General features: G+C 40.3%; 1 protein-coding gene across 10 annotated transcripts in view; it reads left to right on the forward strand.

Moving 5' to 3' along the window:
* The window catches only part of sgk3 (serum/glucocorticoid regulated kinase family member 3), a 118,196-nt gene that overhangs the window by 79,286 nt on the left and 21,070 nt on the right, over positions 1-17,840 (forward strand). For all 10 annotated transcript variants that reach the window (XM_063064537.1, XM_063064526.1, XM_063064517.1 and 7 more), the window contains 8 exons: positions 196-268; positions 7,339-7,414; positions 12,468-12,555; positions 12,685-12,734; positions 12,910-12,967; positions 13,111-13,194; positions 13,292-13,423; positions 14,655-14,767. In XM_063064537.1, the coding sequence (XP_062920607.1) occupies positions 196-268; positions 7,339-7,414; positions 12,468-12,555; positions 12,685-12,734; positions 12,910-12,967; positions 13,111-13,194; positions 13,292-13,423; positions 14,655-14,767 (674 nt within the window). The remainder of the gene's footprint in view (positions 1-195; positions 269-7,338; positions 7,415-12,467; positions 12,556-12,684; positions 12,735-12,909; positions 12,968-13,110; positions 13,195-13,291; positions 13,424-14,654; positions 14,768-17,840) is intronic.

The raw sequence follows: 17,840 nt of genomic DNA on the forward strand, positions 1-17,840 counted from the left end.
GTAAGAGATCTTACTAGCTCTTTCTTCAGTTAGTCCTGACGAAGGGTCTCGGCCTGAAACGTCGACTGTACCTCTTCGTAGAGATGCTGCCTGGCCTGCTGCGTTCACCAGCAACTTTGATGTGTGTTGCTTTAATTAATGTAATTGTTTTCTTAGAAAGAAGTACTAATGCATCTACTTTTTTGTTTTTGTTAGCTGAAAAAGCAGTACCCACAGTTTCCTTTGAAGCTTCCTGCTAAAAGAATATTTGGAGACAATTTTGAACCAGGTGATCATTGCTATGTATTTAAAACACAAGATATAGTTAAAGCTGTTTACAATATAGCCCATTTATGGCGCCAGTGCTTTGATTTCTGTTTCTCTTTTTCCCTGTTCCAGGAATTTCAAAAATAGTATGTTTGCCTAGCGTAAATCTAAGTGTGTCATTTTATTTTGAGTATAATGTGTCATGTGAGTTTTTGAAATTTCCCAGAATAATGTTAATAGTATGTGATTCTGAAGTACAGAAGTCAGTGTTGGTTGAAAAATATTAACCTGTTCCTGATTCATTGCATTTCCTGCAGGTTGCACCAGCACAAACAGGCTTTCTTCTGCATTTGCTGAGAGACAGCTGTGATCAGACAGCAGGTGCAAGATTTTAGCTTTTTCCAAAGCTGATGTTACCTGCACAGTTAAGGATTTGATCCCTTGTGTTGATTCACACAGTATTCACAGTTCCTATAATTATCACAATATCTATGTACTACTAAAACTTCCATGCTCTGTCCGTCTGTCTGTTTGTGACCTCCAATTAGCGCAAACGATGCATTACAGTGGCACTTTTTTTTGGCTAAATCGAATTAAAATGTGCTAACTTACAGAATGCAGGCAAAGTTCAGGGTTATATATTCATATAAAATTGCTCATTCGCCAAAAATCAACAGGCTGGCTTTCATCCGAGGGCCGATTGGCCATCATGGAAATCGGGATGCGACAACCCGACGCATGCGTATGGCCAGTCTCAGCAGCGACACCAACCGGAGCAAAAGGGCAGGGCAGCTCTATTTCGAGGGGTCACATTCTGCTAATCACCATCAGCATGCGCAGGATTGGGACAGATCTAGCTGCCATCCATCAATAAGAGATAATTAAATCTTATTGTAATGACGTACTTTGAGACACCCATAAAACCCTTTGCTGCAGTCAAAGGTCAGCGGTGACTATATCACGTCCATTTAGGAGAGCGCCAACCACATCATCAAGAGCAGTCAGCATCCTTTGGTGTTACTGCTTCGTATCTTCTATCCAGCATTAGGGTAAAAAAAAATGGTCAGCCTAATTATGCCATGTGGAAAGGGAAGGGGGACATTATGGTCAAGAGATAACACCAAACGTTGTCGGGAAGCGGCAAGGAGAGGGAGAGAACAAGAATCGGATGAGGCCAGGGCCGCATGACTCCAGGATCAAAGAGTCAGGACAAAAAAAGATGAGAGGAGGAGAGACATGCACATCTCCAGGATCAGAGACAGACAACAAACAGCAGAAGAGCTGAAGAGACGGGGGATGAAAGAGCTGCACCTTTCCAGAATGACAAAAACAGGCACAGAAGGAGGAGAGAGGAAGAGACAAAGGAGCTGAGAAATACACATCTCTAGGATCAGAGAGAAAGAACAAACAGCAGAAGAGATGAAGAGACGGGGGGTGAAAGGACTGCACGTCTCCAGAATGACAACAAGAGGCACGACGGTGGCAGATAAACCAGAAATGATGCCATCAAAAGTGTCCTTCGTTAAATGAGGAGGAGCTATGTTTGCTTTGCTACATGTCGTTCTTCTTTAATAAACTGAGGTTTTCTACTTCAGTTTCAAAAGCAAAGCGATACCAATAGCATTCAGGAAAATTTAATGTTCATTCTGGTCACATAAGACTGCACTACCCTTCTCTCAAAGGGTGCCCCAACAGGTCACCCTGTTGTCTAGTAATAACTAATGGAGCCCAGAAAAATGGAGGGCTATGGTAACCCTAGGTATTTTCTAAGGTAAGGACATGTTCGGCACAGCTTTGTGAGCTGAAGGGCCTGTATTGTGCTGTAGGTTTTCTATGTTTCTATGCCATTTCTCTGGTGCTGGATTGACCAGTCATTCTGGTGGCACCAACTTAATTGACTGAAGAGGAGATGCTGAGTAGATGTAAGTGTCCTGACGAAGGGTCTCGGCCTGAAACGTCAACTGTACCTCTTCCTAGAGATGCTGCCTGGCCTGCTGCGTTCACCAGCAACTTTTATGTGTGTTGCTTGAATTTCCAGCATCTGCAGAATTCCTGTTGTTAGATGTAAGATATTTTCTGTTTGGGAGGAAATAAAAATCTGAAACAATTAGTCAATTTAACATCTGAATAAGTTAATAAGTCTCCGGGTTGGATGTCATAAGAACAAAAGATAAGGCTTTTCCCCCTTTCAGTGCATCCTGAAAGGGATATATCCTTTCGAAGTGTTTCTCTTTTGAATTTTCGTTTCTCAGCAGAATTTGCTAATTCAATTTAAATGTAATGAAAGTTTATGTTCATCTGTGGAAAAATTTGTACTGAGAATCTTGATGCACGGATAGAAGTTGTATGTTTATGCTTTTGTTTGTGTGCAGAATTGCGTTCCATTTATTATGTATTGCAAATTTCCGATGAGAAATAAAGTGGGCAAAATTATTGCTTTGAACTTATTGGATGACCACTGCTTTGGCAAGAACGTCGAGCGAGAAAGATGATGCCATTTTGATGGCGTTATTCTATAAGCCTCCCTGCTAATTAAAAGAGCAGCTATATTGCAAATGAGTGTAAACAATGGAGTTGTATTTTATTTTCCCAATATTAACTAGGATTGCCTCAGTCTATAGGGCTTTGATGGTTTGAATTCATAAAAGTTAAAGCAGTATGTTGAGTCCTTATAGGGAAGAGGTCCTACCTTCCTTGGGGAATGAAGATAAACAAGTGAAGGAAATGTTTGTGGAGTAACCCTTTGGATCTGGTGACTATAATTCAGTATGTTTCCAGGTATTCATAGGAAAAGATAAAATTGATCTTAGAGTTAAGATTTTATGTTGGTGGAAGACTAATTGCAACAGCATAATGTCTGGTAAAGGTGGATTGGGAGCAGCTCCTTGAGGACATAGCAACATCCAGTAAGTGGGAGGTGTTTAAAGGCAAGATTATAAGTATGTTCCTGTCTGGGAGAGAAAAGGAAATGATAAAGATATGACATATGTTACGGATGAATTGTCAGGGACTGGCATAGAAAATGGAACACTACAGCACATTACAGGCCCTTGGCCCTTGATGTGCTGACTTTTTAACCTACTCTAAGATAAATTTAACCCATGTGCCTATCTAAGAGTTTTTTTAAATATCCCTAATGCATCTGCCTCTACCACCACCTCTGGCAGGTGTTTCATGCACCCACCATTCTCTGCGTAAAGTCAACTTACCTCTGACATTCCCCTATACTTTCCTCCAGTCATCTTAAAATTATGCCCCTGTGTATTAGCCATTTCCACCCTGTGAAAAAGTTTCTGGCTATCCACTTGATCTATGCCTCTTGTCATCCTGTATACCTCTATCAAGTCGCCTCTCATCCTCCTTTGCTGCAAAGAGTGTAGCCCAACCTCACTGAACCTATCGTCTTAATCTAAGGGGCCTATACTAGTTTTTGCAAATCACTTCCTTTTTATAAATTGATAGAAGCTTTTCCAATCTAATTACACTTTTCCTGTTGTATTACTCTCATTCCTACTTTTTCTTTCCTAATCAATGATTTTTCCTCCTTCACTAATTTCAAATCTTTTACCCCTATCTTTGACTCCATTGTTCTTTTCGGCAAAGTTGACATAATACTAACTCCATCTTCTTTTAGTAATTATAGTGTGGGCTGCTTGTGTTTTGGGCTATGTATTTGTTTAAAAGTGTGTTTTAATTCCTTTAGTGTTTGCTATTGCTTGCTTACAGTCAGATGTTTTATTATAATTTACAAATCTACTGTAATTAATAGCTTTTTACTTTTATTTGCCTAGAATTAAGACCCTGGCTTTCAACTGCACCAAATCTTTTAATATAATTCTATTATATTATGACATGTATTTCCTAAAGGTCTCTTAACTACAAGATTATTCTTCACCCTCATAATTATTGTACTGTCTTTATTACATTCCTCTCTAATTTCCGGATGTATATAACACCCTTCTACTTGTTTGGAGCATGCAGAATATTTCCATCAATATTTTCTGCCTTTGTGTTTCTCTTAGCTCCATGCAAATTAATAATATTTATAGAACATTTTTCATGCAACCAATGTAGTTCAAATTGCTTTACTCTGGGATAAAGTGCAGACATGAAAATAAAAGACAAAAATATGCTAGTTAAGTAAATAGTTTTTGAGCCGATGTTCAAAATTGTTAACGGAGTCTGCATCCCTTATAGTTTTAGGTATTGAATTCCATAGTTTAGGAGTGTAGTTCAAAAAAGCTGACTTGCTAATTATCTTTGTTGATTTGATGCTTGATTTCCTGTACCTTAAATCCTTTCTCTGTTAACTGTTTCCTTTATTATCATAGCTATTCCATTTCCTTTACCATTTTTGCTTGTGTCCCAAAGTTAATTCCCAATCTTGGTCACTTAATAAACACATCCCTGCAATGACTGTTATTAGCCTATGCCTATTTATTTCTCCTTTGCCATTAATCTGCCCTTCATGTTATGAATGCCGTGTGCATTCAGGTAAAGAGGCATAATTTGTTTATTTTTACCATTATTTCCCTATGGTCATATGGCTATGTTCTCTCATGTTTGTTGTATGCTGTGCCTCCTCTTAACAGATCTGCCTTGTAAGTGCTCATTTTGAAAGCTTAGGATATCACCTTGCCTTTTCTATTTGACTTCTAAATTATCTCCAAGCTGTCTTATTAGCAGCCCAATTCACTCAATTCACCAGAACTATTTTTAAGCTGAATTGCAGTGAAGTCTGTTGGAATGGAATAGCTGCCAGTTTCCTATGAATTGAAACACTTTCTTAGAATCTCACTTTCAGCTCTGATTATATTCACCCCGTACTAATTTGTACTAGACTCAGGTTCTGGTTCCACTTGATAACTCAGAGTTGAGCTCTTCATACTACTCCAGAAGAACCTCTTCCTCAGTCCTGTTTGTAATCATGGATCCCACATAGACTGTGACAACTGAATCATTCTTTTCCCTTTTTCCATCAAATTTCTTCTCCAGTACTGATGAAATGTCATTAACACTGGCATCAAGTATCCCTTCCCCAGACTTGTAAATGCCGAGAACAGTATCTTGCTCACTGTACTGCAGTTAGCGTATTTGTCCCCTCTGCACTCTCTCGATAGGTGCACACGGGCTTCAAGCATTTCGTCTTTGTTACTATCAGATTTATTATCACTGACATATGTTGTGAATTCTGTTCTGTGGCAGTGGTACAGTGCTAAGACGTTTTTCAAAAATCACTGCAAGTTCTAATAATAGGTAAATCCTGAAAAAAAAAAGGTCATGTTCATAGAGTGCTCAGAAATCTGATGGTGGAGGGGAAGAAGCTGCTTCTGAATCACTTAAGTGTGGATCTTTAGGCTCCTGTACCACCTTGATGGAAGTAAAGAGAATGGGCCATGTCCTGTAGTGAGAGGCCTTTGTGAAGGGTGCCTCTTTCTGGAGGCACCACCTTTTGAAGATATCCTAAATGGTAAGGAGGGTTGTGCCTTATGGAGTCTGCAACACTGTACAGTCTCTTTCGATCCTGTGCATTGGAACCTTCATACCAGGTGGTGATGCAACCAGTAAGAATACTCTTTGTGGTATATCTGTAGAAATTTGCTGGAGTATTGACATACTAAATTTCCTCAAACTGCAATGCTTTCTTCCCTTCTTTGTGATTGCACCAACATGTTCAACCCAGGATAGATTCTGAGATATTGATGTCCAGGAAATTTAGGCTGCGCACCTTTCCACCCCTTGATGAAGACTGTTGTGTGATCTCCCCAACTTCCCTTTCCTGAAGACCACAATCCACTCCTGAAGATCTCCATATTTGTTTCACTTGTAATCACATGCCTTCATTCCTCATGACTGACCTGTTCTGCAATTCTTAATCTGAGGGGTGACTGACTCTTGGAACAAAGTGTCGAGGCAGCTTATCACCCTGATACATTCCATGTACAGATCCCAGACGCCAGCTCCGTCACTCAGTCCCCCATCACCCAGGACACACCCTCTTTTCATTGCCACTATCAGGGAGGAGGTACAAGAACCTGAAGACACAGGTTCAACATTGTAGGAACAGCTTCTACACCTCTGCCATCAGATATCTGAACGGACAATGAACCAGTCATGAACATTACCGATTTTTTGCTCGCTTTTTATACCACTTCTTTAATTAAATTTTTATATATACTTCATGTTATAATTTAAAGTTTTTAATGTATTGCACTGTACTGCTGCTGCAGAGTAACAAATTTTATGGCATGCCTGTGACATTAAAACTGATTTTGATTGAATTCTGAACTGATGTCCCTTGAGCTGCATGTATTTGCTACAATTTTGATTGTCATGCATCCAGGTGCTTTCAATTACCTTTCATTCTGAATACCCACATACTTTATTTACAATAAATGCGTGTTTTGCCATGCTTATCTCAAATTAGTAATTAGTAACTATCTACTTTCAGTGTAATCACTAATCTGGGTTTAACTAGGGGCACCAGAGTAGTGTAGCAGTTAGCGCAACGCTGTTACAGCTCAGGGCGTTGGAGTTCAGGGTTCAATTCCAGTGTTGTCTGTAAGCAAGTTTGTACGTTACTTCCCTTGGTTTTCCTCCAGGTACTCCTGTTTCCTCCCGCACTCCAAAGACTTGCTGATTAGTAGGTTAACTGGGTAATAGTAGGTAAATTGTCCCATGGTAAGGATAGGGTTAAATCAGTGAGTTGCTGAGCAGTGCAGCTCAAAGGGCTGGAAGGGCCTGTTTCACACTGTATCTCTAAATGAATTTTGATATACCAGTTTAGTTAAAGGAATATAATTGTCAATTAGTGTGAATCCCCTGTAAGATGGAGAAAAGTAAACTGCAATTCTCACTAACTAGGCTGTCTCGGGCTCACTATTACTGTATATAAATGCACGGGACAAGAAGTAACCTAAGTATTCTAAATCCTGTAGCATTTTCTTTAAGTGTAACGCCGTATCTTTGCCCTAGTCTCACTGAAGCCTCATTAGTTCCAATTTAAATAAACTGATATTGCTTTGTAGTTTTCTAATAGTTTGTCAACATGAGTGGAAGAATAAAAATTCTTTCAACTTTTATTTTTAACAGCTTTTATCAAGCAAAGAAGAGCAGGATTGAATGAATTCATTCAGAAAATAGTATCAAATCCGTCATTAAGTGAAAAGTAAGATTCATTTCACTAATTCCATAAAATGATAACCATTTTCATTTTAATTGACTTCTGGGAGGGGTGGGGAAGGTTAGGGCAAATAAATATGTTATTATCTGCAGCTAAGAAAGCTTACAATTATTTAGCTGGATTTAATTTATGGATTGTGATTTTATAATGTTTTCTTAAAAGCTTCTCAGAATTGTTACTCGAATGAAAATTCAGGGATGGATTTTGTTGATCAGGTATCCTCTTTCTACAAGTGTGTGGTCTTCCCTTTCCTGTACTTACATGATCTATTTGTGAAGGGCATAACTTGAAGGCCTGAATGGGCATCTCAGACTGCAGCCACTTGCACTCAGCAGCCATCAGGTCTGAACAGCAATGGATGAGAAAGTTCTGATCCCAGCGTTCTTTGACTCTTATCCTAGCTTTGTCCACAATAGAAGCAGGGAGCAATTATTAAACATTCTAAAAAGTTTCTGACATTCGGAGAACTTCAGAAGGATTAAAATTGAAGAAAAATGGAGGCACAATATGTAGCGGTCAGCATAACGCATTACAGTGCCAGCAGCCTGGATTCATTTCCGCCACTGCCTGAAAGGAGTTTGTACGTTCTCCCCTTGACCAATGTGGGTTAGTAGGTTAATTGGTCACATAGGCGTAGCTGGGTGGTACGAGTTTGTTGTCTGGCCTTGTAACTGTGCTACATCTCTAAATAAAAATACATCTTTAAATATTTTTGTAAAATGCTGAATGTGGGGGGAAAATGTAAAAAAGGCACAAAAAATTAAAAACATTAAGCTAAAATCAAATAATTAAATGAAGTAACTTACTTTCTGTATTGTCATTTAATCCTTCAGCTTCATAGAACTCATTGAAGTAAGGCACTGACTACAGGCTCCGGAGCGAAAGGCTCTTCAGGCTACCTTGGGGCAAAGTACGAGAGTTTATTTACCCCCCACCCTCCGGCATTAAATGTGCTGGATGTATATGGAGTCTATTGGAAATGTGAACTGATTCAGCCATCAGAAACTTTCAATAATTTCCACACTTGAGCTTCTAAACAAGTCCCTGCTATCAAATGGCAAAATGCTGACAGTCTGCTTGGAAGCTCATTATTAACTAGCAAGATCCACACCATGTGATTAAAATAGAAAATGCTCAACAGATCAAGCAGAATGTGGGAAGCAGAGTTAGTGTTTCATCTCTGAGGCCTTTCACTGTTTATTGATTTCTGGAGCATGTCAGTGTGCAGCATTTTTGCTTTCCAGCGAGTGGTTGGTATTAGAATGTTCAAGTCAGAAGCCAGAACTAGCATGGGAAAGGATAGAGTCATTGTGTTCCCCCCCTCCTCCCGCATGTAATGAGAAAGAAGCTAATAAAACAATATCACCACATTCAAATTATCCTCATTAAATCAGAACAACAGTTTCTTCGTCAAACCTAGTCTGTAATAGCTGTGAAGTCCGATATTGATTTTTGTATTGTGAACAGACAACAGCAGTGAAATTCCTGTAGTTGAACAGATACAAGAGATGCTGAGATCAGATAGAATTGTTAACTTACAAGAACATCTTAAATTCAGTGCCATGTAGTTAATAATTTGGTACTTGTATTGAGAAATGCAAGAATAACAGATAGTAAAGATTATACATGGACAGATAGATGCTTTATTGATCCCAAAGGAAATTACAGGTTCAGAGTAGCATTACACGTGCACAGATATACAAATATTAGAAGAGAAGTAAAAAGGAATAAAAAAAAGTTACCTCAAACAGTTTAATTGGGGGGGGGGGGTGGTCATCACTTCCCCAGCTATAGGTTGACTCATTATAGAACCTAATGGCTGAGGGTAAGAATGATCTCATACAGTACTTTTTTGGAGCAGAGCAGTTGTCTTAGTCAATTGCTAAAAGTGCTCCTTTGTTCAGCCAAGGTGATATGCAGAGAGTGAGAAACATTGTCCAGAATTGAATTGAATTGAATTGACTTTATTACTTGTATCCTTCACATATATGAGGAGTAAAAATCTTTACATTACGTCTCCACCTAAATGTGCAATGAGCAATCTATAATTTGTAATAAATAATATATACAGCAGGACAGTCAATATAAGATCGAAATGCAATTGTGTCAGCATGAATTAATCAGTCTGACGGCCTGGTGGAAGAAGCTGTCCCGGAGCCTGATGGCCCCTGCTTTTATGCTGCCGTACCGTTTCCCGGATAGTAGCAGCAGCTGTAACAGTTTGTGGTTGGGGTCACTCAGATCCCCAATGATCCTTCAGGACCTTTTTACACACCTGTCTCTGTAAATGTCCTGAATAGTGGGAAGTTCACAACTACAGATGTGCTGGGCTGTCCGCACCACTCTCTGCAGAGTCCTGCGATTGAGGGAGGTACAGTTCCCACACCAGGCAGTGATGCATCCAATCAGGATGCTCTCAATTGTGCCCCTGCAGGAAGTTCTTAGGATTTGGGGGCCCATACCAAACTTCTTCAACCATCTGAGGTAAAAGAGGCGCTGTTGTGCTTTTTTCATCACACAGCCTGTATGTACAGACCACGTGAGATCCTCGGTGATGTGTATGCCGAGGAACTTAAAGCTGTTCACCCTCTCAGCCCCAGATCCATTGATGTCAATAGGGGCTAGCCTGTCTCCATTCCTCCTGTAGTCCACAATCAGCTGCTTTGTTTTTGCGACATTGAGGTTGTTTTCTTGACACCACTGTGTCAGGGTGATGAATTCTCTGTAGGCTGCCTCGTTATTATTTGAGATCAGGGCAATCAGTGTAGTTTCATCTGCAAATTGAGGAGCACCTGTGTTGAGGGTCAGAGGGGCAGAGGTGACGGAGCCCACTCTTACCACCTGTCGGTGATCTGACAGGAAGTCCAGGATCCAGCTACACAAGGCAGGGTGAAGGCCGAGGTCTGTGAGCTTCTTGTCGAACCTGGAGGGAATTATGGTGTTGAATGCTGAACTGTAGTCCAAGATCAGCTTTCTCACCTAAGCATCCTTCTTCTCCAGATGTGTAAGGACAGTATGTAGAGCAGTGGTTGTTGCGACATCTGTCGATCGGTTGTGTCGGTAGGCGAATTGTATGGGGTCCATTGTGGGTGGTAGCAAGCTGCAGATGTAGTCCTTGACCAGTCTGTCAAAGCATCTGCTTATTATTAAGGTGAGTGTGACAGGACGCCGGCCTGTTCAGACATGTTACCTTGGTCTTTTTAGGTACAGGGACAATGGTGGATGTTTTGAAGCAGGAGGGCACTCTGCACTGGGAGAGGGAGAGATTGAAAATGTCTGTAAACACACCTGCCAATTGTGCTGTGCACGTCCTGAGTACCCGCCCTGGGATGCAGTCCATCCCGCAGCTTTGCGACTGTCCACTCGTTGGACACACCAGCGTACTTCAGCCACAGCAATGACCAAGGTGCAGGTCACTTCAGCAGCTCTCCTCTGGTGCTCAGTGTTGGCAATATCAATATCAAAAAGACTTAGCTCATCTGGGAGAGAGGCAGCGATGTTAGAAATATCACTGTGTTTAGGTTTGAAGTCGGTGATTGTGTGCAGACCTAGCCATAAGCTGCGTGTGTTTTTGGTGGAGAGTTGTGGCTGGATCTTGTCCCTGTATTGTCGTTATTGCTAGGATTTTCCATGGGGTGTTTTGTTTTATTACAGTCTCCATTGTGTCCAGTTTGACTCCTATAACATAGCCTGCCTTTCTAATCGGTTTATTGAGCCTGTTGGCATCACTCATGTTGATGCCATTGTCCCAGCACACCACTGCATAGAAGATTGTACTGGCGACAACAGACTGGTAGAACATGTGAAGGAGAGGCCTGCATACTCCAAAGGACCTCAGTCTCCTCAGGAAGTAGAGGTGACTTGTACAGAGCCTCTGTGTTGGTTTTCCACTCAAGTCTGTCATCCAGGTGCACTCCCAGGTACTTGTAGGTCCTCGCCACATTCTCGTCCTCAATATCAGTAGTAACAGGGAGCGGTTCAGGCTTGGTCTGCCTAAAGTCCTTCACCATTTCCTCTGTCTTATTGATGTTGAGCTGCAGATGATTCAGCTTGCGCCATTTGACAGAGTCCTGTTTCAGGGCCCTGTATTCGTCCTCCCATCCTCCCTTTATACACCCAACTATTGCTGAATCATCAGAGAATTTCTGCAGGTGACATGACTCAGTGTTGTAGCTAAAGTCTGAGGTATACAGGGTAAACAGGAAGAGAGCTAATGGAGTCCTCTGTGGGGCCCCAGTGCTACCTGACACACTGCTCTGAAGCTGCACAAGCTATCCATTATCCAGGATACAATGGAAGTGCCAACCTGCATTGAGCGGAGCTTTTCCCCCAGCAATGAGGGTTGTATGGTACTGAAGGCACTTGAGAAATCAAAAGACCTGATCATCACAGCGTTGTCCTGCTTATCCAAATGGGAGTTGGCTCTGTTCAGCAGGTAGATGACAGCATCATCGACTCCAATGTGCTCCTGGTATGCAAACAGCAGGGGATCGAGGGCTGATCTGACCAGGGGTTGGAGGTAAGCCAGGACCAGCATCTCTAGAGTCTTCATGTATGAGATCAGGGCAACTAGATGGTAGTCATTCACGACTTTTGGTTGGCCTTTCTTGAGTACTGGGACCACACATAATGTTTTCTACACAGTAGGGGCCCTTTCCCACTGAGACTCAGAATGAAAATGCGCTGGTATGTCATCTGCTTATTTTGGGTAATTAGCGTTGCCCCATGCTTATGATGCCTGAAATTTCTCAACAGCTAGGAGAAATGTATACAGGGAGATAAAAGAATGGAAAGTTGGTACAAAATGAGGAAAGTCGTTCATCAGGGGATCAAAGCAAGTTCAGGAGACCATATTGATAGTACTATTGCTAACTGCTAAATTCCTTTGCAAAGAGCTGGTCCAGCTCTCTTTAGAATATGATGTTTGTGCAGTTTCTGATATTTGTAACAATTGATTCTACTTGTTTTATTTTACTCCAACATCTAACAAAAATTTATTTCCTAGAGTATTAAGGAAACTGCTATTGTTTGTTTTCAGTTTCGAAGTTCGAGCATTTCTTCAAATGGATAACCCAAAGAATCAGTCTGATCTATCAGAAGATGAGGATGAAAAGCCTGGTCACATGGTACTGTACATGCAGAAAAATTGTAGTTTTAAACTGTGCATGCTACCTTAGAGACTGGCATTCAGGGTCCTGTATTGATCTAATTCATTATCATGCTTGAGATTCTAAGATGTTTATGTTTATCAACAGCAACATTCTACCTCTGAAAGTATTTATCTTGGTGCCTCAGGAAATCCACAGTGAGTACACCTTAGAATCGTAGTTATTTATATATGTTATTGTATTGAAAATGTACATTAAGTTTTGTGTGTTGTGCTGTTGAAATTATATTATGTATTACAATTTTGAATGCGTTGTGTATTTTAACTCTATATTGCATAATGGAGAATTTTGATTTTTCTTGGGGTATTTCAGAGCTAAACCAACAGACTTTGTTTTCTTGAAGCTAATTGGCAAAGGAAGCTTTGGCAAGGTGAGGTTGTTTAAATGTTTAACTTCAGCTTCTGTTTCTGTGTAAATTAACTTTTTGTATGAATTTCAGAAATTGAAAGTCTACCATTTTTCTCCAACAAGGATGAATCATCTGGATTATAACTATAAAATTATTTTTGTTAGGTACTACTTGCAAAACACAAAGCTGACGGTAAACTTTATGCAATCAAAGTCTTGCATAAGAAAGTGATCCTAAAGAAGAAAGAGGTAATATTATAAACTTGACATACTGCGATTTATTTATTTTAGTAGCTTATTGTTTTCATGGTGCTTTACTAGTTCTTAAAATATTCTCTTAATGCAGCAAAAGCACATTATGGCTGAGCGTAATGTGCTGCTGAAAAATGCAAAACATCCCTTCCTGGTTGGACTTCATTATTCGTTCCAAACCACAGACAAGCTCTACTTTGTCCTGGATTTTATTAACGGTGGGGAGGTAAGTATTATTACTTGGATTGGTAGGCAGTGATAAATCACTGAATTATGATTTTCTTCATATAATGGCAGAGATAGATTGTAGTACGTTTAACATATGAAAATTGGCACAGATACTGAAATGAAAATTCAGTATCATAAAACTCAGATGAGAGTCAGCAGTTTAAGTGGTTTAGCACAGACTAGATGGGCCGAAGGGCCTGTTTCTGGGCTGTACTTTTTGATGACTCTATAAAAGCAAACAACTGACATGCAGAACCACTAACTAGACACATTTGTAGATATAATCTTCCTGTTTATTTTGATGTATCTGTTTTATGCTTTTTTTACCTTTAGCTTGGTCATTGCTATGTAAGATGGTGCAGGTAATCTGTTCCTTGTTTCAAAATGGTGTGCAAAACTGTACTTGTGATTTCCTGTAAACAAGCTTCTTGCCTATGTAGGTGCAGGTAACCTCAGTTCATTAACTTCACTTGCCCTCTGATGGTTCTGAGCTAAAAGTTCTTAACTTTCAAAAGTTCTTAACTTTCAAAAGTGTACAATGGACCTTTTCACTAAAACATAAAATTTAATTCCCACAATCAAATTTGCTATGATCTGAAGCCAACTTCCTATCTTTTGGTTTCTACATTTCAAAAACAGGAGCTTATTGAGTATCGCTAATATTCATAACATGTATTAGGTCCTGTTCAGTATCTATCTCTTCACTCAATTTACAGTTTGCTGTTAGCTCTTGTAAATTTCTTTTATTTACATCCCTCCTTGCCTCCTTTTTTCTCTCTCCTCATCTCTGTAACCTCCTCTAGTCCTCTACATAATTTGGACCTCTCTACATACGGCATCTGTATATCTCAATTTATGCTCCAAACATGCCTTCAACCTTCTAGCAGTTCCTTTCTGAGCCCTTTACCTCTCAGTTACTTAAGGACATGAACTCTACTTCCATCAAGCCTTTAGTCAGCCCTGCAAATGTTTCTTCTCAATGTCATTTCTTGTCTGATTGCAATACTATGAAGGACCCTGAGATATTATACTAAGTTGAAGGCACAATGTAATGCAAGTTGTGGGAATATTATTACATCTAATGCAAGTTGAAGGTTTTCCATTTTAACTGTAATGAATCTGTTGTATGTTTTTTAAAAAAAAAGTTCAGCCTATTAACTTGGCATGAATATGGTATTTTTCTTTTCATGGTTGCGTGAGTTAATGTACTTATCCTATATGAATTTTAGTTGTTTTTCCATCTACAAAGAGAGCGCTGCTTCCCTGAAGACAGAGCCAGATTTTATGCTGCAGAAATAGCCAGTGCACTGGGATACTTGCATTCACTCAATATTGTTTACAGGTAAACTATCACTTCGAATTCAATGCAAAACATCACTGTGAATTATAAAGGCTGAATTTTACTTCTAGGTAATACAAAATAATAAAGTAAGAGCAGGATGAGGCCAGGTAATGCCTCAGGTCTGGCTCACTGCTGTACTTGGAATCTAACATAAAGCTGCTTTGCTAATTGCTTGCTGTACTTGGACATTAACTTCTTGTGCTTTATGCACAAGGACACCCAGGTCCTTCTGAACAATGACACCTTTCAATTTTGATCCATTTAAAAAAAACATTCCTACCAACATGAATGACAAAATATATTCCATCATATGTGAGCTTCATGTGTTACTTAGACTGTGTTGTCTTGAAGCCTTGAAGCAATTTTTGCACAGGCCACCTGGTGTTTATTTCATATATATAAAACTTAGGCTCTGCTTCCAAATCATTGATATAGATAATAAACATCTCCTGTACCCTATGAGTTTCCATTGGATTCTTATTTTTGGTCTATGAGTACATTACCCCTGCACCCCCCCCCCAAACCCTTGTGCTCTAATTTGGTTATTGATCTCTTGCGTGGCACATTATCGAAGGCCTGCAGAGTATCTAACATGTACCACATCCATTGGTTCTCCCTCATCTTTTCTGCTTGTTACAACCTCAGGAAAAGACCTTGACTAGTTTTGGCATTTGATATCTAGAGTTTTGAGGAAATTGAGTGCCTGTAACTGATCAATATTTAAGCTGCTTGTGGATTTTGTCATTATGCTGATGCTGTACTCAAGCATAATTAGATGACATTATATTTGTCACATGTACAATGCTCTTTTTTGTGTCAATGACCAACACAGTCCAAGATGTACCGGGGGGGGGGTGGTCAGCCCACGTGTCACCATGCTTCCAGTCCCACGATAGTATGTCCGCAACTTACTAACCCTAACTTGTAAGTCTTTGGAATGTGAGAGAGAACCAGAGCACCTGGAGAAATCTCACGCCATCATGGAGAAACATGCAATCTCATTATAGACAGCAGCAAGAATTGAACCCTGATCTTGGAGCTAGCACACTAAAGCAAAAGTGATCTGATCCATCATGATCTGATCTGAAATCCAGCTATTACACTTTTTCTTCTATGCTTAATGCTACAAACAAAGACTTATTTATGTGAAGAGGCGTATTCATTCCCCAGTGTATGGTATTTGAACATATTTGACCAATAAAAGTTGTAACGAAAACTGGAGCTGAGGTATCCTGATTGAACCCAAACTACTGTGCTCCTTTTGGTGAGTGAGTGCTGCCTGAGATGGCACAGTTGTTTCCTTCAACTGTTCGGAGTTCAATTCCAACGCTGTCTGTAAGAAGTTCATCTGTCCTTCCCTGAGTGTGTGAGTTTCCTCCCACAGTCCAAAGACATGCCAGTTAAAAATCAACCTGTACAAAACACTGCCACCAGTAGTCAGTTCCAGAGTTGAAGATCCTTGGTTAAAAATTGACTGTACCTCTTCCTAGAGAAGCTGCCTGGCCTGCTGCGTTCACCAGCAACTTTGATGTGTGTTGCTTGAATTCCCAGCATCTGCAGAATTCCTCGTGTTTGTGTGGCTAAAAATCTGTTGAGTTTATTGTCATGTGCACAAGTATGCACAAGTGCAATGATAAATTTACCTGCAGCACTATCAGATGCACATAGTATCAGATAAGTAGCATTCACAGGAAAAACAAATCAAACCTTATATATAATTTTGCAAGAAAAAAATTGAACAAAATAGGATGTTTAGTGCAAAGTAATCAAAGTGGTCATTGTGTTGCATGAACTGTAGTGACTCGGGTTGTGCTAGTTGGGTCAATAACTGAATGTTCAAAAGGTGGTAGCAGTTCATTGTTCTCGATGTTGGGGAAGTCCAGAACGAGGGGTCACAGATTGAGGATAAAGGGGAAGCCTTTTAGGACCGAGATTAGGAAAAACTTCTTCACACAGAGAGTGGTGAATCTGTGGAATTCTCTGCCACAGAAAACAGTTGAGGCCAGTTCATTGGCTATATTTAAGAGGGAGTTAGATATGGCCCTTGTGGCTAAAGGGATCGGGGGTATGGAGGGAAGGTTGGTACAGGGTTCTGAGTTGGATGATCAGCCATGATCATACTGAATGGCGGTGCAGGCTTGAAGGGCTGAATGGCCTACTCCTGCACCTATTTTCTATGTTTGCCTCTTGTAGGTACTACCAATCGTAAGGAGGGATGTGCCAATGATGTATTGGGCTGTGTCCACTACTCCCTGCAAATTCATGCATTGCTGATCATTTGAATTACCATACCAAACCACAATGCAACCAGTCAGGATACTTTCAACAGCACATCTGTCAAAGTTTGTTGGCGTGTTTGGTGACATGCCAAACCTTGTTAACCTTCGAAGAAAGTAAAGACACTGACATGCCTTTCATATGCTGGGCCCGGGACAGGTCATCTGATATGTTAATACTCAGGAATTTAAAGCTGCTAACTCTCTTCCCCGTTGATCCCCCATTTGAGACTGGCACGCATTTGCCCTCCTTCTGCTTCTTGAAGTCAGTAATCAGCTCTAGTTTTACTCATGTCGAGCGAGAGGTTGCTGTTGCATCTTCACATAACCAGGTGACCTCTCTCGCTTTGGGTAATATTACTCATGTGTCCTGTGATTATTGTGTGTCCTGTGATTCATCCAACAGCAGTGGTGTTGTCAGCGAATTTGTACATTGCATTGAAGCCCCCATTTCAGAATGCGTCCCACTGGTGAGATTAGTGTTGTATACGTTTGATTCACTGTAATTATACTGTAAAGTGAACTAAAAACTTGATCATTCATTGAACTAATCAGAATCAGGTTTATTATCACTGTCTATCAACAGAAGTAAAATCTGTTGTTTTGCAGCAGCAGACAGTACCAAGACATAAAATTACTATAAATCACAAAATAAATAGTACAAATATGGGGAATAACAGGGCCATGTTTAGGGACCGTTCAGGAACCTGATGACTGAGTAGAAGAAGCTGCAGCGGTCTGTAGCCTCTTGCATTTCTGTGTATTGGAGTATCCATACAAACCTGTCAGAATGCTCT

Source organism: Mobula hypostoma, chromosome 1 (genome assembly GCF_963921235.1).
Source record: "Mobula hypostoma chromosome 1, sMobHyp1.1, whole genome shotgun sequence".
Classification (NCBI taxonomy): Eukaryota; Metazoa; Chordata; class Chondrichthyes; order Myliobatiformes; family Myliobatidae; genus Mobula; species Mobula hypostoma.